Source organism: Lissotriton vulgaris, chromosome 6, assembly GCF_964263255.1.
Source record: "Lissotriton vulgaris chromosome 6, aLisVul1.2, whole genome shotgun sequence".
NCBI lineage: Eukaryota > Metazoa > Chordata > Amphibia > Caudata > Salamandridae > Lissotriton > Lissotriton vulgaris.
The window spans coordinates 1,901,387,142-1,901,411,125 of NC_141694.1; the positions used below are offsets into that span (position 1 = coordinate 1,901,387,142).

Consider the following 23,984-nt stretch of genomic DNA (forward strand, 5'->3'; position numbering starts at 1 on the left):
AGCGAGAAAGACGATAGTACATGCCGTAATTACCTCCCAACTGGACTACGGTAACGTACTATACCTGGGGGCCACAAAGAAAGTACTAGCAAAATTACAGAGAGTTCAAAACACGGCAGCCCGGCTGACGCTTAGACTACCAAAAAAAAACTGTATGAAGAAAGCACTGGCAGGACTGCACTGGCTACCAATAGAAAAAAGAGTGCTTTTCAAGGCAATGTGCTACTGCCACCGCATTTTGACACTAAACACCCCAACATACTTGCAACCACTACTAACCCATTATACCCCTGGAGGAAATCTAAGATCTATGGACAAATCTATGGGAACTGTATCAAGAATTTACAGAGCCAGGATGGGGGGGTCGTTCATTTAGATACCTAGCAGCCAATACCTGGAATATCCTTCCAATGACTATGAGAACAGAGACGTGTGAAAGTAGATTCCGCAAACAACTAAAGACATGGCTGTTTGATAAAAAGGACGATTAGGAAAGAGCATCATAAGTCGACTGACATGTGTAGCAGCTGACGTCTTCTCTCTCCTCAGAACCTTGTTCAGAGTCTCAGCGCGGGTACACACCGTAGGTGTAACCAGACGCTCTATAAATGGATAAATAAATAAATAAATACATGAGTGGAGTGAATAACCATCTCTAGAACATGAAGAGTGAGAAACCATCTCCAGAGTATGAGGTGAGTGAGACTCTGTCTCCAGAGTATGAGGAGAGCTAGACTCTGTCTCCAGAGTATGACGAGAGTGAGACACCATCTCGGAGGGGAGTGAGACCCCGTATCCAGAGTATGAGGAGAGCGAGACTCTGTCTCCAGAGTATGAGGAGAGCGAGACTCTGTCTCCAGAGTATGATGAGAGTGAGACACCATCTCGGAGGAGAGTGAGACCCCGTATCCAGAGTATGAGGAGAGCGAGACTCTGTCTCCAGAATATGAGGAGAGTGAGACCCTGTCTCCAGAGTATGAGGAGAGCAGGACTCTGTCTCCAGAGTATGAGGAGAGCAAGACACCATCACCAGGAGTATGAGAGGAGGAACACTCTGTCTCCAGAGTAGGAGGAGAGTGAGACTCTGTCTCCAGAGTATGAGGAGAGCGAGACTCTGTCTCCAGAGTATGATGAGAGTGAGACACCATCTCGGAGGAGAGTGAGACACCGTATCCAGAGTATGAGGAGAGCGAGACTCTGTCTCCAGAGTTTGAGGAGAGCAAGACACCATCACCAGGAGTATGAGAGGAGGAACACTCTATCTCCAGAGTAGGAGGAGAGTGAGACTCTGTCTCCAGAGTATGAGGAGAGCGAGACTCTGTCTCCAGAGTATAATGAGAGTGAGACACCATCTCGGAGGAGAGTGAGACCCCGTATCCAGAGTATGAGGAGAGCGAGACTCTGTCTCCAGAGTATGAGGAGAGTGAGACCCTGTCTCCAGAGTATGAGGAGAGCAAGACTCTGTCTCCAGAGTTTGAGGAGAGCAAGACACCATCACCAGGAGTATGAGAGGAGAGACACTCTGTCTCCAGAGTAGGAGGAGAGTGAGACCCTGTCTCCAGAGTATGAGGAGAGCGAGACTCTGTCTCCAGAGTATGAGGAGAGCGAGTCTCTGTCTCCAGAGTATGAAGAGAGTGAGACACCACCCCCAAAGCATAAGGAAAGTGAGCCCACCTCTAGAGTATAGGTAAGTGGGACACCATCTCCAGAATATGAAGAGTGAGGCATTGTATCCTCGGATATGAGGAGAGTCAGGCTCTGTGTCTAGAGTATGAGGAGAACGAGACACCATCTCCAGAGTATGAGAGTAAGGCATTGTCTTAAGAGTATGAGGTGAGTCAGGCTCTGTCTAGAGTATGAGGAGAACAAGACACCATCTCCAGAGTGTGAGGGGAATGAGACCATCTACACAGTATAGGGGGAGTGAGGCTCTCTCCAGAGTATGAGAGAAGTGAGGAGAGGGAGGCATCGCTGTTAGAGTATGAGGGGAGTAAGGCTCTGTCTTCAGAGTATGAGAGTCACCATCTCCTGAGTATGAGGGAAGTGAGACACCATCTCTGGAGTTTTAGGAGAGTGAGACAACATCTCCACAGTATGAGGGGAGTGAGTGACCATCTCCAGAGTATCAGTTGAGTGAGGCACCAACCCCAGAGTATGAGGAGAATTAGACACCATCTCCAGAGTATGAAGAGAGTGAGACGGAATCTCCACAGTACGAAGTGAGTGTACCACCATCTCCAGAGTATGAGTTGAGCGAGGCACCATTTCCAGAGTATGAGGTGACTGAGACACCATTTCAGTAAGAGAAGAGTGACACAGCATCTCCAGAGTTTGAGGAGAGTGATGCTCTGTTTCCAGAGTAAAAGGAGAGTGAGAAACCAGCTCCAGAGTATGAGGCGAGTGAGGCATCGTCTTTAGAGTAGAGGAGAGTGAGGTCATGTCTTCAGAGTTTGAGAAGAGTGAGAAACCAACTCCGGAGTCTGAAGGCTGTGAGACAGTATTTTCAGAGTATGAGGGGAGTGAGACACCATCTCCAGAGCATGAGAAGAGTGAGGCACTATCTCCAGAGTATGAGTAGAGCGAAGTACCATCTTCAGCATATGAGGGGAGTGAGACACCATCTCCAGAGTACGAATAGAGTGAGACTCTGTCGCCACTGACACAACCTCACACTCAGCCATACAACCACTGACTCACCCACCCACAGAACCACTTACATATCCATTCACACATCCATATAGCTGCTAACACATACTCTCCCATGCGTACAACCACTCACACATTCAGTCTCCAATAGTTACTCACACTCACCCACTTACCTATACATACACTAAAGCAGCTACTCACTCACCAATACAGCCACTCAGTCACCCATACAGCCATTTGAACACCCATTCAAGCAGCTATGCAGCAACTCACACACCCATTCACATACCCATACAGCCACTCTGATATCCACTCAAAAAATAAATACATATAGTCACCTAGCAACTCAGCTTAGATAAGTTAGAAATTGTATGACTCCATACCGGCATAGAAAGAATAGTAATTTAACTTATGCTGTAGCTTAGTATACATTTTAAAGTCTCAGAAACATTTATGAAACACTTATAGTCACGGGATGCAAATGGACGCTGTGCATAGGGGTTCAGGTTACGCAGCCCCCACGAGGGATACTGGCCTCAAACTCGGTGAGAGAGCAGATCGACCTCAGGGACCTTCAGAAACCCACCTCCCGTGTTGCTGAAATCTTCGGAGTCCGCAAGAGCTCAGGAGCAGCAGACTGGTCAGTTGCGATTAGGTGCCTGCTAGGGCATGGGAGTGAATCCTTCACTCCAAGGGAGATTCTTCTGTTGTCTTTAGTGCACCACAGGTCCTGCACGGAGCCTGTATGGAGCAAAGGCACAGACTAAGCTTCGGACTGAAAGGGGGACGAAGTTGAGCCCAGTCGAATACAGCAAAGTCCAGTGTTTCTAGACGGTCGAAGTTCAGTGGTTTCTTCTTGTAGAATCTAGTCCACTTAAAATCTGAAGGATTACAGCCAGGTAAGCCCTTTTGTGCCCACAAGAGAGGGTTGGACAGATTCAGGGGACTCTCCTAGGGAAGGGGCAGGGCAGAGGGTTGGCTACACCCATGTCCTTTGTCCAGTTTCGCACTAGAGCAGGAGCCAAATGCTCACAGAACTGGTTTGAGCTGGACTAATCACAGGGACACCAAATGTGCCCCAGGTGCAGACTTTCAGGCACTCTCATAGTGCACTCACCCAACCCCAGTACACTAAACCCTGTCTGGGAGGTGGTCACACCTCCCTATGACAGGATGCCTCTTGTGCTGCCTTCCTCTGGTCGAGCTTGGCTCAGCAGCACAAGGGCAGAAATGTATCTCTGGTTGGCAGCATCCATTTTGTGCTGTCCAGGTCGAGAAGGCTGGCACCGGATAGACCAGTGACCCCACGAAGCTCGCTTCAGAAGGGTGGAATCATACCTCCCAGACCAGTACTGTTGTGGAGGTATGATTCCAAGGTGTTTGACACCAAACACAATATGTTTTGTTTCAGCCGTTTTCGAGATAGCATTTACAGCGAGGTTATAATGCACCTCTACCTATATGTCTGGCTGAGTCACAGGCAACCCGGGAGAATGGTCTCCGAAGGCTGCAGAGGGGCCCTGCTCATGCATGGGCACCCTCTCATGTAAAACCCAGCACGCTGCCTTCAGGATTGTTAAGGCCTGCCATAGGGGTGACTGGTAGGTTTTAAGTGTAGTGGCACATATAGTGAACCTATATCTAGAGGAAGTGGTGCAAGCACCATCTTACACAGGCTGCAGTAGCAGACTTAGAGTTCCATTTTGCATGGCCTCTCATGGGTGGCATAATACATGCTTCAGCCCATGGGAGGCCTCTGGAGTACCTATGCCCTGGATACATGGGTACCATATACTAGAGACTGATAAGGGTACACCAGTTTCCAATCTAGGGTGCACCAAAGCACATGTATGTCAATTTCATGGAGAAAGCAGATAGACCGGGGTCCTGATTAGCATGATCCTAGTCAGACTAGTCAAAAACAGTGAGACATCCAGCAAAAAGTGGAGGTAAGCATAAGAAACAGATCCTACTTTCCTACAGGAGTGAGCCACCATTTCCAGATTATGAGTTGAGTGAGGTACCATCTCCAAAGTATGACAAGAGTGAGACACCATCTCCACAATATGAGGGGAGTGAGCCCCATCTCCAGAGTATAAGGTGATTGAGGCATTGTATTTAGAGTGCGAGAAGAGTAAGGCTTTCTCTGCAGAGTATGAGGGGATTGAGACTCTTTCTCCATAGTATGAGGAGAGTGAGACACTATTTCCTTAGTATGAAGAGAATGAGACACCATCTCCAAAGTATGAGGGGACTGAGGCACCATCTCCATAGTAAGAGGAGAGTGAATCCCTTTCTCCAGGGCATGAATAGAGTAGGACACTATCCCCAGAGTATGAGGAGAGGGAGAATCTGTCTCCAGAGTACCAGGCGAGTGAGACACCGTCTCCAGATAATGAGGAGAATGTGACACCATCTCTAGAGTATGAGGCGAATGAGACACCATCTCTAAACTATGAGGAGAGTAAGCTACAACCCCCTGAATGTGAGAAGAGTGAGACACTGTTAGACCTGGCACCATTGGCGTGGGTCTCCCTTCCATTTTTGTTTCTGTTGCCTCAGGTGTTTTGCTGGTGTTAGCTGCTCAGAGCACTGTGTCACTGCCAATCAGTGCCACAGTGCAAGTGCTCCCTGTATAAAGTGTATATGTTGATTGGTTTCCATAATTGGCTTATTTGGTTTACTGTAAGACTCCAGTAAAGTGCACCAGGAGTGCTAGGGCTTGTAACTTCAAATGCTGCTAGTGGACTTGCAGCACTGGTTGTGCCACCCACAGAAGCAGCTTGGTAAAATGTGTCTAAGGTCTACCATTGCAGAGCCTGCATGCAGTCTGGTACTGTCATGCTGACTGGGCAAGTGCACCCACTTGCCAGTCCCTAAACCTTCCCTTAACTTCATATTAGTCACCCCTTTGGTAGGCCCAAGGGCAGGGTGCATTGTAAGCATAAGGTAGGAAGGTTTGTATGTTTTGGGGGAAGATGGCGGCCGGACGTTAAGCCGGTCGGGAGCTCCTTGCCTCTTTCTCTAAATGAGGCGAGAAAATGTTACGGAACGAAGGCGCTATAGATAAATTGGTCAGGGTATAAGCCTAACCTAAAATGTAGAAGTCTGTGGCGGAGTCCGATTCAAAAACAAAATCTCTGGCTGTGCCCTTACTGCACCCCGCGGCACCCGCAGCGCCTATTGCTACGGTGTGGAGTGTAGCAGGCTAAGTCCGGAGTTCTCTCTCCGTGGGAAGGAAAAGAAAAAAAACGTTACTTGAACATACCTGCACCCTCCATGCGTGAAATGCTTATCGACGCCAGGGAGCGGGAATGGAATCGGCATACTGCAGAGGCTCCCGCAAGCCTCACGCACCTGGTGGAAAGTGTGAGGTCAGAGATCCGAGCTTCCAGAGACCTCCGCGGCAGCAGCTCTGCGCTCCGCTCGCAGGTCAGTTGGTGGGAGGCGGCCTGTGAGGCCCAGTGCAGCTGCAGAAGGGCGGTAAGACAGATTCCGATTTTCTTTCGGGTGACGGCTGGGGAAGCTACACGGAGCGGTCCTGCCTCAAGCGAGAAAAAAATCAGAGGCGGAGGCAGATTTGGAGGGCTCGAAACACTCGAAGCATTCGGGTATTTTGGAACATTGGAAGGGAGCTTTGCTGTGGATCGGGACCTAGTCTTTGAATCTTGCTCGGAACCACCCCCAGATAGAGAGCTTGCCCCTATACTCTCACAATTAGAGTTGTTAGAAGCCCAAGTGCCTCTGGTTTTTTTAAAACCTAGGAAGAACTTCGTAGAGAGGTTTCTTTCAGCAAAGGTGGAGGGACCAGGTGAGACTCTTGTGATGGCATCATACCCACTTCCAGCTTGTGCAGACGACGTGGGTCCTGCAGGGGGGGGTTTAAATCAAAGGAAGAGGCTACAGTTAGGGCAAAGTTCTCCCGGAAAGGGGAAGGGAGAATCTCAAGAACCCCAAAAAGAACCCCAACGAGGCGTTACCGGAGAATTACCACAAAGTAAGAAAGTACCGGATTTGGGTGCATTTTTGGGTAGTCCTGACAGTAAAGGTAGGTCCTCTTACTGTCTCAGGAATAGGCAATTTCTGAAAGCAAGTTTCCCTCCAACTACGAAATAGCCAGTTGTCCCGAGGATTACAAGAAGAATTACCCGCAAAGCCTTAAAACTCCAAGTGAATAAAGGCAGTAATAAAAAGACCCAACTAGAGGACAATTTAGAGGCTAGGGAAGAAGGTAAAGCCATCAAAATAAAAGTTACTCCATCATTAAGGTCGTATTTCAAGATACAAAATCAGGGTTGTAATAAGGAAAAAAGCAAAGAACAAGGAGAGGTAATACCGTCTAGAAGCGAAATGGATGATAGCCTGGCTTCCGGCACAATTGATCTTGGAGTTGACGCAGTAAATGGAATAGCGGAGGGGAAGGCAACTGATGTGGATGTCGGTCTTACTCGGGTACCTGCTCCCTCTCAAAGTCAAAGCCCCAGCCCGACCCGAAGCTTACCACCTAGTTCAGACAAAACTCTGCTTCATAGCTTGGCACAGAGTCCTCCCGGAAATGCATCCACAATTTTTTCAATAGCTGTGTCTAAAAGCCAGGTTATTGATCCAGGACCCTCCCAGGATAAACCCCGAAGCAGCACGGATACCCGGTTAGAAAAGATGATGGAAGAGATCAGGTCAAGGTTTGAAATTTCGGAAGGCAACCAAAATAAGATACAGGAAAGATTTGAGATGCTGGATGTTAAGCTGAACACGCTGGGAGAGAGTCAAAGCAGTGGAGATGTGGTGGAAGGGCTAAATAAAAATGTTGAAACAACCCAGATGGAGATAAGATCTTTGAAAGCCAAAGATAAAAACATTGAAGAAAAGCTGGAAGCGTTAGAAAATCAGTCTCGAAGGTGTAACCTCAGACTGCTCAATGTTCCTGAAGGGCGAGAAGGTTCGGATATAAAAAACTTTGTGGTCTCTCTTCTGGAGGAGTGTTTCCCTTGGAGTAAAACCCAGGGTCTTGGAGAAGATATTCAACGGGTACATCGAGACCCCTTTGGTAAATCAAAGGAAAGAAAGAACCCAAGGAAAATCTTAATAAACTTTAAGACCTACACACTCAAAGAAAAATACTGAGTGAGTCACTGAAAGTAGGGGAACTCAGCAAGGATAATTGGTCCTTTAAAATCAGACCAGACATTGCTAAAGCAACTCAGGACAGGCAGTGGGAGCTAGGTCAGCTGATGTCGGAATTAAAAACACTAGGCGCCACTGTCCAAATAAAATTCCCAGCTTCCCTCAGAATAATGTGGAGGAACAAAATGCATAATATTAGAGACCCCAAAGAAGTCGAGACATTTATTGGGCAAATGCACGACCAGATAAAAATTCAATCACTGACCCAAACATAAAGCACAATTTATTTGTACGGAAAAAAAAAGTGGTAGCAACTTTCAAGAAGAATTAAATGGAGGCAGGGAGCTCAAAGAGGGCCATAAATAGAGCCCAAGGGAGCATCAGGGAGGCTTCCCCAAGGAGGGTGGGTGTGTCTTCCCACTTTAGTTTTGATTCTTTTCACTACTTTCACTTTGGTTTTAAGGTATAATCTCAAAAAAAAGGAAAGAAGAAAAAAAAAGTGGTGAAAATGCACGGGGGATGGGAGCAAGATAGGGAAAAAAACAAAAAAAACGTCCTCTTCAACCCATCAGTTATAAAAAGAAGGAGAAATGTAGGGGTTGGCGAAATAAGAGAAAGAAATGAGTGAGAGAATGAAACATGTAAAGATAACTACCTGGAATGTGAACGGGCTACGTACCAAAAGTAGGCGGAGGAAGATTTTTGAATATTTAAAATCAATTGATAGTGAGATCATAATTCTACAAGAAACTCATCTATTAAAGATAGAATGGGAGGAAATAGTGAAAAACCTGAGCTGGGTGGACTCATACATATGTACTGATCAAGAATGTGTCATAAAAGGGGTGGCTATCCTATTTAAGAAATCTCTGAGAGTGAGGATAGAGTCATCAGAAGTAGATTCCAAAGGTAGGTGGGCAATAGCTAATATTAGAGTACTTAATCAAACCCTTTCTGTGGTAGGCTTTTATGGTCCGAACTTGGACGATCCGTCCCCCCTTCAATCCGAAGGGGAAACAAGCCAATCTCCCAAAAATGAGAGAATGGTTGAGAATTTACAAAAAGGATCTGAGTCTAATAGATATCTGGAAAAAGAAGGGGGATAACTAGGAGAAGTTTTGTTTCAAGAACAAGAAACTAGGGATACAGTCTAGAATAAATTTTTTTTTTAATAGATCAGGGTTTACTGGAAAAGACTCTAAAAGTGGCCCATCTCCCCGCCCACCTTTCAGATTACTCAGCAGTACAAATGACAGTCATATTAAAAGATATGACGAAACCCCCGAGGTGGACGATGGATCGTTCAATTCTTTTAAATCCCGAGATTGTTAATCAACTCAGGCAGGAGACAAAATTTTCTTTTTTAAATCAATAATGAAGGGGCCCCAACCCATATAGTTTGGGACACATATGAAGCGGTGATTAGGGGTACATTGCTAAGTCTAGCCTCCCATAAATCTAGAGGGCTTAAAAGGGAAATACAATGTATAGAGGAAAACATTTCATTAATAGATCAACAAATTTTTACAGATCCAAGAGGACCAGTTTTGGAGGCAGAGAGAGTAAAGCTAAAAAATAGGCTTTCAGAAATTTTGGAAAATAAACTTAAAGATAGGTGGGAATGTAGTAAGTTGGCACACTACGAATATGGGGAGGGTTGCGGAAAATTATTGGCTTGGAAGATAAGAACAGATGGGTCTAGAAATAAAATCCCATTTATAGACCCACGTAACCCATCACATAATGGAGCAGAAGAAGATGTTATAAAGCAAGAATTCTTAGCCTTTTTTGGGGATCTCTACTCTGAGGATTGTAACCCATCTATGGAAGAGATTGACACATTTTTAGATGCTCAAAATACCCCAAAGTTAACCCAAGAGGAGAAAGGCAAATTAAACGCAGAAATTACTACTGTAGAAGTAGAGGGAGTCATAAGAAATTTAAAAAGAGGCAAGGCTGCAGGTCCGGACGCCCTCCCAAATGAGCTTTATATTAAAGTAAAAGACACCCTTGTGATTCCCCTTACTACCCTTTTTAATAGAGTCTTTCTTGAAAACTGCAGTTTTCCTGACTCCTGGAATGACGCAACTATTTCTATCCTCCTAAAACCAGGTAAAAATTCCAAGAAATGTGAGTCCTATCGTCCTATATCCATTTTAAATTGCGATTACAAAATTTTCACCCAAATAATGGCGAAAAGGCTTGATCGAGTGATCGGCTCCCTAATTAACTCTAACCAAAAAGGTTTTGTGGCAGGTAGAAATCTGCAAGATTTAACCCACGAGCTCATTGGAACAATAGACATAGCTATTTGTGAGAAGCTGCCCCGATCTATAATCACTATCGACGCAGCAAAAGCTTTTGATAGAGTTAATTGGCTCTATCTGAGTGAGGTGCTAAAAAAATTCGATTTAGGAAGTAATATCTTGAAGATGGTAGAAAATATTTACAATGCTCCTAAGGCCAGAATATTAATCAATGGGGAGCTAACCGATCATCTCCTGATAAAGAGAGGTGCACGTCAGGGATGCCCCCTATCCCCGTTGTTATTCAATTTATATATTGAACCAGCAGCTGAGTGTCTTAGGAACCATCTCTCCATTACCCCTTTTTCATACCAAGGCTGGCACAAAAAAATAGCACTATATGCGGATGACCTCATGATATTTACTTGTCATCTTAAAGAGGCCCTTGAAGCAACGGAGGAGACTCTAATTAACTTTGGGAAAATCTCGGGCTACCAAATGAACAAGTCTAAAACAGAGACTATGACGTGGAATGAGGTCTTCTTGAGCCCCTACAATAAAGAAAAAATTAGATACCTGGCTATTGACTTGTTTAAAGATTTATATAAGGTTCCCCAGTTTAACATTCATAGAGTCCACGTAGAAGTTAAAAGATTGCTGAAAGTATGGAGTGCTTACCGTTGTCTATTTTGGGTAAATCAAATATTCTTAAAATGTCAGTCCTGCCGAAGTTTGCGTTTATTTTTGGAGCCATACCGTTAGAGTTTAATAGGGAATCTATTAAGAAAATCCAGGGAGAGTTATCAAGTTTTATTTGGTCATCGAAAAAACCTTGAATTGCTTGGACCAAAATAAGGAGAAGGAAAAGCCAGGGTGGGTTAGCCACCCCAGATATGTTAGAATACTGTAGAGCATTCCAAGTTAAAAATAATAGAATCTTGTTAGGTCCATATGAAAATTACCCATTGTACATACAGAAAATGACAAATAACACCATTCACTTCCTTTTTAAATTCGATCACCCGAACTTTTTCACAAAAGTTAAGTTGAAGACTCTAAGGGCAGCTGCTAAATTATGGTATTGTATCAGGTCTACTGTGAATATCCCCCTTTACAGCGATAAAGCTCCTATTTGGGACTCACCTTGTACTCTGGAATGTCTTAAAGACTCTTTGTCGATCCCCCTAAAATCAGCGGGAATTGCAGTATGGGGGCAATTACTATATCAGAATAAAATCTTGGAGTGGGAAATATTAAATGAAATCACAAACTTTTCTCTAGCTAAGTTCAAATATTATCAACTCTTAAGCTGGGCAAAGTTAATTAAGGAAACCAAAACAGGCAATACAACCCTGGAAAGTAAAATGCTGGAGAAACCCTTCAAGAAAGAGGTATTATTCTGGTATTGGGCCCTCATAACATCAGGGGAGGAGGAATTTCAGATACTGGAGAGATTTGCCAACGCTGGATACAAACCTCCTATGGCAAGTATCTATGAGCAAATGCTGGTCAATAGTAACTTCTGCGGCATTAAAAAGAAATCACTTATATACAACCCACAGGGCTTATTGAACGCAGGAAAAACTATCAAAATTTAGCGGACCTGTGGTGAAGTCCTGCCTGAAATGCGCTTTACCGAAGGCCAATGACCTGCATATGTTTTGGCAGTGCCCCCATCTCAATGGTTTCTGGAAGGCGGTGGGTAAGACCTTAGAAGAGGTTTTGGGAAAACAGCTAACCGTGAGTATGGACTTGGTCTTTTTTGGGGTTTCGGGGTCTCCATCAGCAGACAGACTGACAAAACGGGAAGAAAATCTGGTGTTTCTCTTGATTCTATTAGCCAGAAGAGAGATATGTGTAAAGTGGATTTCATCAATAGCTCCGCTACTGGATGAGTGGCTCTCTTCAGGGCTTAACATTTATAATTTAGATAAAAAGAAGAAGCCATTTTCTAAAAAATTTCGTTTCTGGGAGTTGTGGGAAAACCATCATTGGGGTTTATAATGTTGGAATGTTTGATAGTATATTATGTTCTTTCTCTTTATTTCTTTGTATTTACGTCCTATGATTAAGTGCAAGCAACACTTAATAGGGTCGAAGGCCTATTAGAGTAGCCATGATGGCTAGCTCAACCCACCCCGAAAAGTAACCTTCTATAATAGTACTTGGAAGTAAAGGGTCCCCTGTTGTTCCCGTTTGGTTCCTACACGGTGGACAGGTACAGGGCACGGTCAAAGGTAAAAAGGGGCGACCCTGATAACTCCTTACTATAAGTGATGCACAATGAGGACAAAAAAAAGCATAAGGTGGGACAAGCCCTGATGTGTGTGGCATGTCCTAATAGTGAATTACAGCCATTTTAATTTTTTACTATTGCAAGGCTACCTGTTCTCCATAGGTCAGAATGGCCTGTTGGAATTATTACACTCTATAATCCTAACAGACTCAGAGAACATGGTAGAAATTCAAGTTTAGTATGCCTGAACTCAGAATAATAAAATACATATTTCTGTAACGTTTATTTTAATGTTTTGTGTTTGCAAATACCACTTTTAGAAAGTTGGTATTTGCTTGCCTAACCATTGCATCCCACCTCTGCTCAGATGTGTATCTGCTGTCTGGTTTCTGTGAGTGACAGGGCTGGAAAATTCCAGGAGACAGGCTGGGGCAGCCAGGTGGTGAATAGGAAGGTTACATCCAGATGGGTGGGAGGAGTGCACCTGGACTCTGAATAGGGCTGTGCTCTGCCACCACAATGCTGGCTCCACCTCCTATGGAGCGTCTGATGTCTCTGCCCTGCACACTGAAAAGACAAGCCAGAGTCATGTCAACAAAGTGATCAAAAACTGGACTGAACTAGGCAAAGGCCCCCTGGCCCGGAAGAACAAAAGAATTGTAGTATAAATATTTGGACCCTGCTCCCAAGAATTTAGATCCTGCTGAACCAAGAAGAACCTCTGCCCGACGAGAAGGAACTGGGAAAGCTGCAAGGAGGAGTACTGTCCCTGACCTGGGGGATTGGCCTGCAGTGGTTGCCTTGCAGCGAGAGGAGAGGAAAAGACTGGAAAATACTTTTTTCAACTTGTGCTTCTAAAGATCTCCAAGGGCTTGTGGGTGAGCTTGCCCCCTGAACGAAGTCCCAGGACTATTGGACTCCTCCTGGCCTCACAGAGCTGCTGGACATGGCCAGTTTTCCCCTGCCGCTGGAGCAGCGATTTCAGTGCTCCTCGCAAACCCTAACTGCTGTGAAGCCGTGCCCGTGGCCGCCCCGCACTGTGTGCCTCTGCTCTACCTGCGATCCGTGGCTCGCACCGTCCGAAGAACGGCCGCCCACACACCGCTTCACTCCCTCCCTTGTGCGCTGCATTGCCCGCCGTGTCCCAGCCGCTGGCATCCCGAAGTACGCAGCGCACCGCAGGGCGGAGTACGGCTCTCACGCTTGCAGGGTACAGTCCGCCCCGCACCGTGCTGCTTGGATTGAATAGGCAGCCTCGCTCTTGAAAGTATGGCCCGTACGCTCGCAGCATACCGGCCGCCTTACATCGCACTGCCTGGAGCTAAACTTGCATTCCCGTTCTGAAGGCGCGGCTCGCACGCTGCATCAACAACGTAAAACGCACCCCGACCAGGACCGTCCGCCTCGCTCCCACGTGGCCCGCGCCCTACGCCTCGCAGAGGACGCCGCAACGAGCCGGGGCTGGCATCGAAGAGGGGCCGACAACACTCCTGGTCTGCCTTCCATTTTGCCCGCATTATCCGAGCCGGACTCTCCGAAACCTAAGGTACTGTGAAACAACTTGCATCCCAGTGGTGTACGCCTCGGACCGAAGTGTCTGCAGTGCCGGTTAATCAGATTAGACACTGTTTCCAACATCGTGAGAGTCGAACACAGTGCGCTAAGCGCACAGAACAAGAAACTACGCATTTTTAAAGAACTCCTAATTGCTAATAGTATTGTGGCCTATTTCTAAACATTATTTGGTCTTGTGCTAAGCCTTACATAAAGATACTTATTTTTATACAAACCCTGGTGTGGTGTCCATGTGTGGTGTTGTCACTGAGTTACTGTATGTGTTCAGAAATGCTTCACCTATAACGCTCTGAGATAAGTCTTGTCTGCTCGCGCCACACTACCTAGAGGGTGAGTAGGGGTTATTTTAGATGGTAATCCCCTTGTCCTCACTAGAGGAGAGGGTCCCTGCTTGTCACAAGTACTTACCTGTGCCAACCAGAGACCCTCAAATCTAAAAGACACCCTCTCCAGAGTATAAGGCGGTAAGCCACCACCTTCACTGTATGAGAGGAGTGAGCCACCATCTCCATAGAATGAGGAGAATGAGACACCATCTCCAGAAAATGAAGAGTAAGCTACAATCTCTTGAGTGTGAGGAGAGTGAGCCACCATCTCCAGAGTATAAGGAGAGTGAGCCCCCACCTTCACTGTATGAGAGGAGTGAGCCCCCACCTTCACTGTATGAGAGGAGTGAGCCACCATCTCCAGAGTATAAGGAGAGTGAGCCCCCACCGTCACTGTATGAGAGGAGTGAGCCCCCACCTTCACTGTATGAGAGGAGTGAGCCACCATCTCCGGAGTATGAGTTGAGCGAGGCATAAGGAAAGTGAAGCATCATCTTTATAGGATGAGGGATCTGAGGTTCTGTCTTTAGGGTTTGAGGAGATTGAAGAATTATGGGAGGATGTGAGGCACCATAGATTAGGAGAGGAGTCAGGCCTTGTCTTCTGAGTTTGAGGGGACTGAGGCACCATCTCCAGAGTATGAGGAGAGTGAGGCATCATCTGGACAATATCAGGGGATTGAGGTTCTGTGTTTTCATTATGATAAGATTGAAGGATTATGAGGATGGTAGCACTTTAGAGTATGAGGGGAGTGAGACATTGTTTTCAGAGTGTGAGAGAAGTGAAGCATTGTCAGCAGAATCTGATCTTGGGTTAACCTCATGCGCGCTATTGGAATTCCGCTCGCACGCTGAGATTTTTCAAAACGCATGTTACATGACGAGCTGGGCTCGTCATCAGCGTGCGAGGAGGCTACGCCATGACGAGCCCAGCTCGTCATCAGCGTGGAAGGGGTTAATGTTCCTCAAATGTAAAAGAGAACATCCATAATGACTGGTCAGTCTTAACCTTTAGTGTATTTCCTTACCAGTCTCTATATAATGATCAATGAGTTACCCTGGGTCCATGAGACGTCAGATAAGCAGGCTCTTCTACTAAAGTATTCAGGATGTGCCTAACCATGGTTCATTTATGTCTTTCAGATTTGGATCAGAGAAAGCGGGACAACGAGGAGAAGGGTATGTTGTATTCACATGTCAAACTGTGTGCTCTTGTGTATAAATGACAGAAGTTACTTTTATTCTGACTCAATTCATAGTGAGAGAAGGTCTACTGTTACTTCTCCCCAAATTCACAAAACAACAGTTTAGAATTACATATGTTCTTCAGGTGTTAGTAAAACCCCAGAGTGCTCAGATGAGGTGCCAAAGAAGACACCTAGGTTTCGTACATGATCAGTCATGCACCACTAGCCACATCAAGCCCCCTAGACCACATCACACACGACAGAGCAGAAATGAATGGAGAGGACATGGAAGAGGGACATGTAAGCACAGGGAGAGAAATCGTTAAAAGTGATACATCTCTAAGAGAAAACACAAAGAACAGCTTGCTGCTCAAAAAATATTTTGGACGAATTTTAAAAAGAAGCATTGGCCTGGTACTGCAATTTATGAAACAGGAGCAGTGAAGGTCACAGACATACAGAAAAATAAAAGGTGGTCCCCTAACTATCCAATCAGGGACAGGGGGAAATACAGAAAAATCACAAAGTCCCTAACATGAAGTTTATACTAAAGGTAGGGATATTGTGGTTGTCAAGAGCTCATACCAGAATATACAATTAGGCCAAACAATGCCAGGAAAAAATTTCATAAAAGCAATACATAGAAACAATTGAAATGCACAAGTTAAAAACCAAAATAAGAGAGAAAATCTTTTTTAAAAAAAAGGAAATATATATCATTTATTCATAACATGACAAATCCATTTCATTTCATCAGTATAAAAACACAATTATGAAAAATCATTAGATTCACAAAGAGAACAGTTGTCGACGCAGCGTTTCGGTTTTGTACTTTAAAACACCTTCATCAGGACCAATATTCTCTATATCATAAACAGAGTGAGCAGGAAAACAATGTCCTATATTCTTCTAGTGACATCTATAGTTCATGTGGATAAGAGGCAATACATCTTCTTATCTGGATGACTTCCTTTGTAAATTTTAAGGAACCTGACTTGGTTGGTCTGTGTTGGAGCCACCGTTCTTTTTCGGATAAAAACAGATTCAGTAATGAATCACTTGGTTACATACAATTGGAAAAATAAATATCTTGTCGGCAGGCGCGATGTTCAGGGGGTAACCTCCTGAGAAGGGTCTTTTGGTACGACCACCTGGCAAATGTGATACGGCCTCCCTGCTCCAAACACCCGATTTCAATGGTAAACCATTGAATCGTCACAGACATAGACATCAAGTGACACAGGAGATTATAAAGGCCACTTGGATGTTACTGCACTATAGTGATGACCCGCGCAATTATGTAAATGACGAGATAGAAAGAGTACCTATCTGATGGTACTATGGAATGTCGAGGATAAGAATTATATGGTATAGTAATGCTGGAGTGGAGAAGTGTGGAGAAGTGTGGCTCAGGGGTTAGAGGCGGCAGACCTGGAGCTTGAGTTCGGTCCGGGACCAGGGTTCAATTCCCCGCCTCGGCGGGTCTTGGGCTCAAAATTCCGCGGACTCGTTAATTCTCGCTCCGGTGCCTTCTCAGCTCACGGGTTCACACTCTGCGACTCTGGGCAATAGCTTGCTTAATCTCCACAACGGCCCCTCGCGGTGGGATGCCTGGCTTTCACCTTGTGGATACCCTGCCAGGGCTATCTCACAGGGGAATACCAGGACGGGTTCCCTAAGCAAGCGCCGAGATGCCCCAGGGTAAGTCGTGCGCTATATAAGACTTCATACTTTACTTTACTTACTAATGCTGTGGACAGAATGTTGAGGATGAAAATATCAAAAGTTAAGCGCATCTAGAGGAAGAATAGATTCAATATTCTTAGCTCCACATCTGCGCACTCTGAAAAAAATATATATATATTCACAAAAAAACCAAAGGTTACAGGGATGTTATAATTAGAAAATTGAATTTAAAAACCTTAGAAATACACAAAGAAACCAAAGGTTACAGGGACGTTACACTTAAGTTCAGATATTACATACACAAAACCATAGAAATTCTGCAGTTAGAATTATCTCAAGTAACTATAACTCATGCCCTAAGGTAACTATAACTCGTGTCCTAAGGTAACTATAACTCGTGTACCCGCCATGCACAATTTTATCATTAATAATAATACCAAATCATTAATTTAATTTTATTAATTTATCATTAATAATAAAACCAAATGTCGCAGTGACATTATCAATGAAGTCATAGAAGGTGTGAGGAGTTATGTAATATGTGTGGTGATTAGTAGTGCATGGCGAGGGCATGAGCTATAGTTACGTGTGATAACTAACTATAACTGCTGAATTTCTCTGGTTTTGTGCTTGGTAAATCTAAACGTAACTATACTGTCCCTGTAACCTTTGCTTTTTTGATGAACTCCGAAGCTTCTTTTAATTCTATTTTTTAATGCCCCTGTAACCTTTGCTTTTTTCAGCAAATTTCTAGTTTAAAAAAAAAAGTAAAGTAATATTTAATTACCATACCAATAGCCTACTCCCTGCATACAGCCAACCCCATGCTGTGCACGACAGAAGGGGTTTGGCCACCGGCCCTGGCTGATTTGTGGGTCTGTGAGTGGGTGTGTTGGTGGCTGTATGGGTATGTGAGTGGTTGTATGGGTCTGTGAGTGAGTATGTGATTGATTGTGTGGGTCTGTGAGTTGTTTTGTAGGTCTGTGATTGGGTGTGCTTGTGAGTGTGTGGGTGTGCTTGTGAGTCGCTGTATGGGGGTGTGAGTGTCTGTGGGGGTCTGTGAGTGAATGGCTGTGTGGGTATGTGAGTGGGTATGTGAGTGGGTGTGTGAGTGGGTATGTGAGTGGATGTGTGAATGGATGTGTGAGTGACTGTATGGGTATGTAAGTGGGTATGTGAGAGTAGTTTTGTGGGTCTGTGAGTTGGTGTGAGTAGGTATATGGGTATGTGAGTGGTTGTGTGGGCCTGTGAGTGGGTATGTGATTGACTTTGTGGGTGTGTGAGTGGCTGCGTGGGTGTGTAGTGGGTGTTTGCATGTGTGAGTAGGTATGAGTGGTTGTGTGGGGGTGTGAGTGAGTGTATAGGTGGGTCTGAGAGTGGGTGTATGTGTTTTATTGATTGGACACTAGATCTATGGATCCAATGCATATTTACATGGGGGAGCAGCTCTGAATTTTGTCTTTTTCATAAGGGGTTCCTTGAAGACCACTCTATCAGACCCATGGGGTAAGGGTACCTCTACCCTGACACCTTCATTCAATTTCATCTCTTATTTTTTCCCCTTGGGACCGAGTCCCGATATAGAAAATGGCGGTCGCAACTTTCATGTCAGGTTGTGGCCAGCCAATCATGGCATTGCTGTTGGCGCATGGATCCGCGGATTCACAACAGTGGATCTGTGCTGGATCTGCATCCTTAGATCTATATAAATCCTTTTTGTTAAATAACTCCAAAACACCACTGAACAGATTTGCACCAAAATACAAAAAGCACCCTTTCTGGTCCAAGATCTAGTTTTCTGCCTAATTTGGTGTAATTCTGTTCAGCGGTTCGGGCTGTAGTCGTGTCTAAAATCACTACGGGAAATCGCATGGGGACAAAGCGTTCTGAAACCCCCCTTTTCCTTGGGCCCCTCTTGACGAATCACCCCCAAAGCTTTCCAGACAGCAGCTGATGTGAGTGGCAAACTAGTTGTGAACATTTTGTGAAGATTTGTCAAACAGCGCCATAGTTATTAGCAAAATACAAAACACTATTCCAATGGAAATTAGGTCTTAACTATAACTACCTATGTGTATGTATAGGCATTTATCTAGCGCACTACTTACCCGGAGGGTCCCAAGGCGCTTCGACCGCTGCGAAACCCTTCCTGGCTTCCCTGAGAGATGGTCCCTTAATGGGTATCTCCAGGGTGAGACCAGGCATCCCCGGCGGTCTGGTGGGGCCGTTAGTGAAGATGAGGCAAGCTAATGCCCAGAGTTGCCGAGTGTGATCGCTGATCAGAGTGGGCACCGAGGCGAGAGAATTATCGAGTCCGCTGACCCTGGTCCAGAAACCTGCCGCGCCGGGAATCAAACCCTGGTCCCGGGCCGTCCTCTGCTCTCGGGTCTGCCGCCTCTAACCAGTGAGCCACACTACTTCACTCTGTATATATATAGATGTATATATATCTATACTTTACTTCTAACATTTTGTCCTTCGATATTGTGTCCATGGCATTTAGCTCCATTGAGGTTCCTGCCTCAATGTTCTGGAGACAACACCTGTCCATCTAAAGCTGATCATTTTCATAGGTTGATTCTGCAGGAGAACCTCAGGCTAAATAACAAACCTTGTGACAAGTACTGACTGTTGTCCCTCGAACCGTAATGACTAAATGCTACTGCGAGCTCGATGATTTGTCAGGTACTGACACCTGTCCCGAGAATCTCAAGAACTAAGTGTACTTCGAGCTCGCTGAGGCGAAGTGACAGCTACCTCAGCTATCTGAAAGAAGCAGTTAGTTATAGATTCCTTACCTTAGAATATTCCCCAGGCGTCAGACTGGATCCGGAACGTTTTCGTCAGCAGTACCCCTGCACGTCGGTAGGTGGCGTCGGTCGACTCCGCGTCCATCGTTGGCGTCGTGGTCGCCGGGAGGACGTCACAGAGACTACTTAGACGCCGCCCTCGCACGCTTATGTCAGTTCTTTCTTTTTTCGCACCAGCCAGCGCAGATCTGGAGAGAGTGGTACTCCCAGTCAATTTTTGACTGACTTTTTGTCGACTTCTTTTCGAGTCCTTCATGACTCCTGGTGCACAAGGGATGCCCGGCTTCAAGGTCTGCGGTTCCTGTAACCGACTAATGCTGCGTGTGCCTCTACTGCCTGGAGAGCGACCACGACCCCAAGTCGTGCTCTTTCTGCCGCACCATGGCCCTGAAGTCTTTGCGGGAGCGTTCCTGATATCTCCTCGAAGCCCGGCAGTTGGCTCCATGTCGCTCAAGGTCCCAGTTGTGAGGGAGGTGGCAGGACTGATCGCGGAGCCATCATCATTGAAGTCTTCGCACTCTGGGTCGGGTAAGTCGAAGCACAGTAAGGAGAAGTCAAAGAAGCATCTTCGCTCTCCGACTTCCCCTCGTCCGTCGGCCGACGTGACGAAGGGTGTGGGTGGTGCCACTCAGGCGGCTCTTTGTGCGGAGCCTTCAGGGTCGACTCCCACCTTCCCTCCCTTCCCGGGACCAGGATTACCCCCTGCCCAGCTTCATCAATTTTACGAAGCGGTGCACGCCATCTTCGGGCATCCTGACTCCGCCTGTGCACCTTTGGGCCCTGCAGACTGGATTGGGGGCCCTAGGCCTTCGACGCCAGCAGCTCCGGCCTAGGCCTCTGCTCCCCAGGGCCCCCTTGGATGCAGGCCTGGATCCAGAGCGGCACCGGTCGACCTTCTGATACCTCCACCGGCCCCGCTTCCACCAGCCCACCACGTCCGCAGCCGGCATCGGCTGGCCCTCCAGCCGACGTCGACCCCGGCTTCCATCCCGATGTGGATGATGGAGCCGACCGGCATCGACCAACACCAGATCTAACGCTGATGGGTAATTTTGTGCCCGTATTCCACTCTGGCCATGTTCAGCCAATTTGGGCGAGGAAGACTGGGAGGGGTCTGAGGACTCTTTATCTGCTCAGATTAATTATGACCAGGACTGGAGAGAGGACCTGGGGGATGTCAGTGGTCAGGATGCTTTCCCAGACCTAGGCATGTTGTCTCCTACCGTGGCTACGGTGGAGGGAGCCTCATACGCAGTGGTGTTGCATAGGGCGGCCGAGGCTCTTCACCTCGAGCTTCCTATGGTGGCAGTCAGGACTAACCTCCTGACAGAGGTGCTTCAGCCGGCAGCTGGCTCTTCGGAGTCCCTGCTGCCATTCATTGAGGCCTTTATTGACATCCTTTTGGGCACTTGGATCCGTCCCATTACAGGGGCTCCTGTGTATTGGATGGTTGCCCAACACCACCGCCCGGCCCTGGGCAACCCCATTTTCCTGTCCCAACACCCTACCCCGAGAGCTAGGTGGTCCAGGCCTCTACATCCAAGGGCGCCTTCCCTACAGCCCCCCGATAAGGAATCCAAGAAGCTGGATCAACTTGGGAAGATGATGTTTTTGTCTTCAGCTTAGGACTGTGGTCTGTAGACACTGCATGTCTGTTGGGCCGTTATTTCCACTATGTGTGGGATACTGTGGAGCAAGTGCTGCCTCAGTGCCTGGAGGAGACCCGGGCTGTGCTCTCCCATGCTGTTGCCGAGGGGTGAGATGCAGCTAAGTTTTCAATCCGCTGTGAGACAAGGCAGACAACACGCAAGAGCGCTTCAAGGACTCTCGAGTAACGGGCAGGTCCTTGGGCCTCTCCACCACCCGACTGTGCAGTCTGCCTTTCGCCCCTTTTGTGGCTACAGAAGGGTTAACCCACTATGTCCCGCCCAGAGCCACAGGCCGACGCAGGCTGTTCAGCCCCAGTGCGGCTGACGACGTGAAAACCACCGGCATGGTACTGGGGGCCTGTGAGCGGGCCATTCCATCACAGCCCCCTCTGCATCAGCCTCCAAACCCTCCTAGTTCGACCTTCCAGGGCCAACAAACTGCCCTGCCAGACGAGTGAGTGAGCTCCAGGCTCTTTCATCCAAGGCTCCTTTTCCTAAGACCTCGCCCATCCTTTCTTCCAAAAGTGGTCACCTTTTACATCGGACTGACCATCACTTTGCCCACCTTCTTTCCACCTCTGCATCCTTTGAAAGAGGAAGAGAGGCTCCACGGTTCCTGTCCCAGAAGTAGGTCGTTGTTGCTATTCCCACTACTTTCTGGTGCCCAGGAAGGAAAAAGGCCTACGTCCTATCTTGGATCTCAGGAACGTCAACCACTTCCTCCGGAAGGAGAAGCTCAAACTATTGACTCTCACTCAGGTCTTGTCTGCCCTCGACCCTGGAGACTGGTTGGTAGCATTGGATTTGCAGGACGCTTATTTTCACATTCCCGTCCTGCGGCCCACCAACGTTACCTGTGGTTCACGGTATGCCAAGAGCACTTTCAGTTTACCGTGCTCCCATTTGGCCTTACCAGTGCCCCTCGGGTGTTCACGAAAGTGATGAAGGTGGTCGCAGCTCATCTGCTCCGATCAGGGGTTCCAGTCTTCCCCTATCTCGACGAATGGTTGTTGAAGGCAGGCTCGCCCAGGCCGTCGTCTCCCACCTCCAGACTACGGCCGACCTCCTGTATTTGCTGGGGTTCTCCATCAACGTTCCGAAGTCGCAATTGATTCCCTCTCAGAAGCTCCTCTTTATCCGAGAACTTCAGGACATGACGCAGTTTTGCGTTTATCCTCCCGAACAGCGAGTCTGGGATATTCGGGCTAAGATTCTGATCTTTCAGCCTCTAACCCGGGTTTTGGTCAGGTTGACCCTGGGGTTGCTGGGCCTCATGGCCTCCTGTATCCTGCTGGTCGATCATGCCCGTATTCCACTCTGGCCATGTTCAGCCAATTTGGGCGAGGAAGACTGGGAGGGGTCTGAGGACTCTTTATCTGCTCAGATTAATTATGACCAGGACTGGAGAGAGGACCTGGGGGATGTCAGTGGTCAGGATGCTTTCCCAGACCTAGGCATGTTGTCTCCTACCGTGGCTACGGTGGAGGGAGCCTCATACGCAGTGGTGTTGCATAGGGCGGCCGAGGCTCTTCACCTCGAGCTTCCTATGGTGGCAGTCAGGACTAACCTCCTGACAGAGGTGCTTCAGCCGGCAGCTGGCTCTTCGGAGTCCCTGCTGCCATTCATTGAGGCCTTTATTGACATCCTTTTGGGCACTTGGATCCGTCCCATTACAGGGGCTCCTGTGTATTGGATGGTTGCCCAACACCACCGCCCGGCCCTGGGCAACCCCATTTTCCTGTCCCAACACCCTACCCCGAGAGCTAGGTGGTCCAGGCCTCTACATCCAAGGGCGCCTTCCCTACAGCCCCCCGATAAGGAATCCAAGAAGCTGGATCAACTTGGGAAGATGATGTTTTTGTCTTCAGCTTAGGACTGTGGTCTGTAGACACTGCATGTCTGTTGGGCCGTTATTTCCACTATGTGTGGGATACTGTGGAGCAAGTGCTGCCTCAGTGCCTGGAGGAGACCCGGGCTGTGCTCTCCCATGCTGTTGCCGAGGGGTGAGATGCAGCTAAGTTTTCAATCCGCTGTGAGACAAGGCAGACAACACGCAAGAGCGCTTCAAGGACTCTCGAGTAACGGGCAGGTCCTTGGGCCTCTCCACCACCCGACTGTGCAGTCTGCCTTTCGCCCCTTTTGTGGCTACAGAAGGGTTAGCCCACTATGTCCCGCCCAGAGCCACAGGCCGACGCAGGCTGTTCAGCCCCAGTGCGGCTGACGACGTGAAAACCACCGGCATGGTACTGGGGGCCTGTGAGCGGGCCATTCCATCACAGCCCCCTCTGCATCAGCCTCCAAACCCTCCTAGTTCGACCTTCCAGGGCCAACAAACTGCCCTGCCAGACGAGTGAGTGAGCTCCAGGCTCTTTCATCCAAGGCTCCTTTTCCTAGGACCTCGCCCATCCTTTCTTCCAAAAGTGGTCACCTTTTACATCGGACTGACCATCACTTTGCCCACCTTCTTTCCACCTCTGCATCCTTTGAAAGAGGAAGAGAG

At 47.3% G+C, this 23,984-nt stretch overlaps 1 protein-coding gene across 3 annotated transcripts in view; it reads left to right on the plus strand.

The window, feature by feature from the left end:
* The window catches only part of LOC147709847 (NACHT, LRR and PYD domains-containing protein 12-like), a 275,583-nt gene that overhangs the window by 52,723 nt on the left and 198,876 nt on the right, over positions 1 to 23,984 (plus strand). For all 3 annotated transcript variants that reach the window (XM_086928309.1, XM_086928307.1, XM_086928308.1), the window contains exon 3: positions 15,296 to 15,331. In XM_086928309.1, coding sequence (XP_086784435.1) covers positions 15,296 to 15,331 — 36 coding nt within the window. The remainder of the gene's footprint in view (positions 1 to 15,295; positions 15,332 to 23,984) is intronic.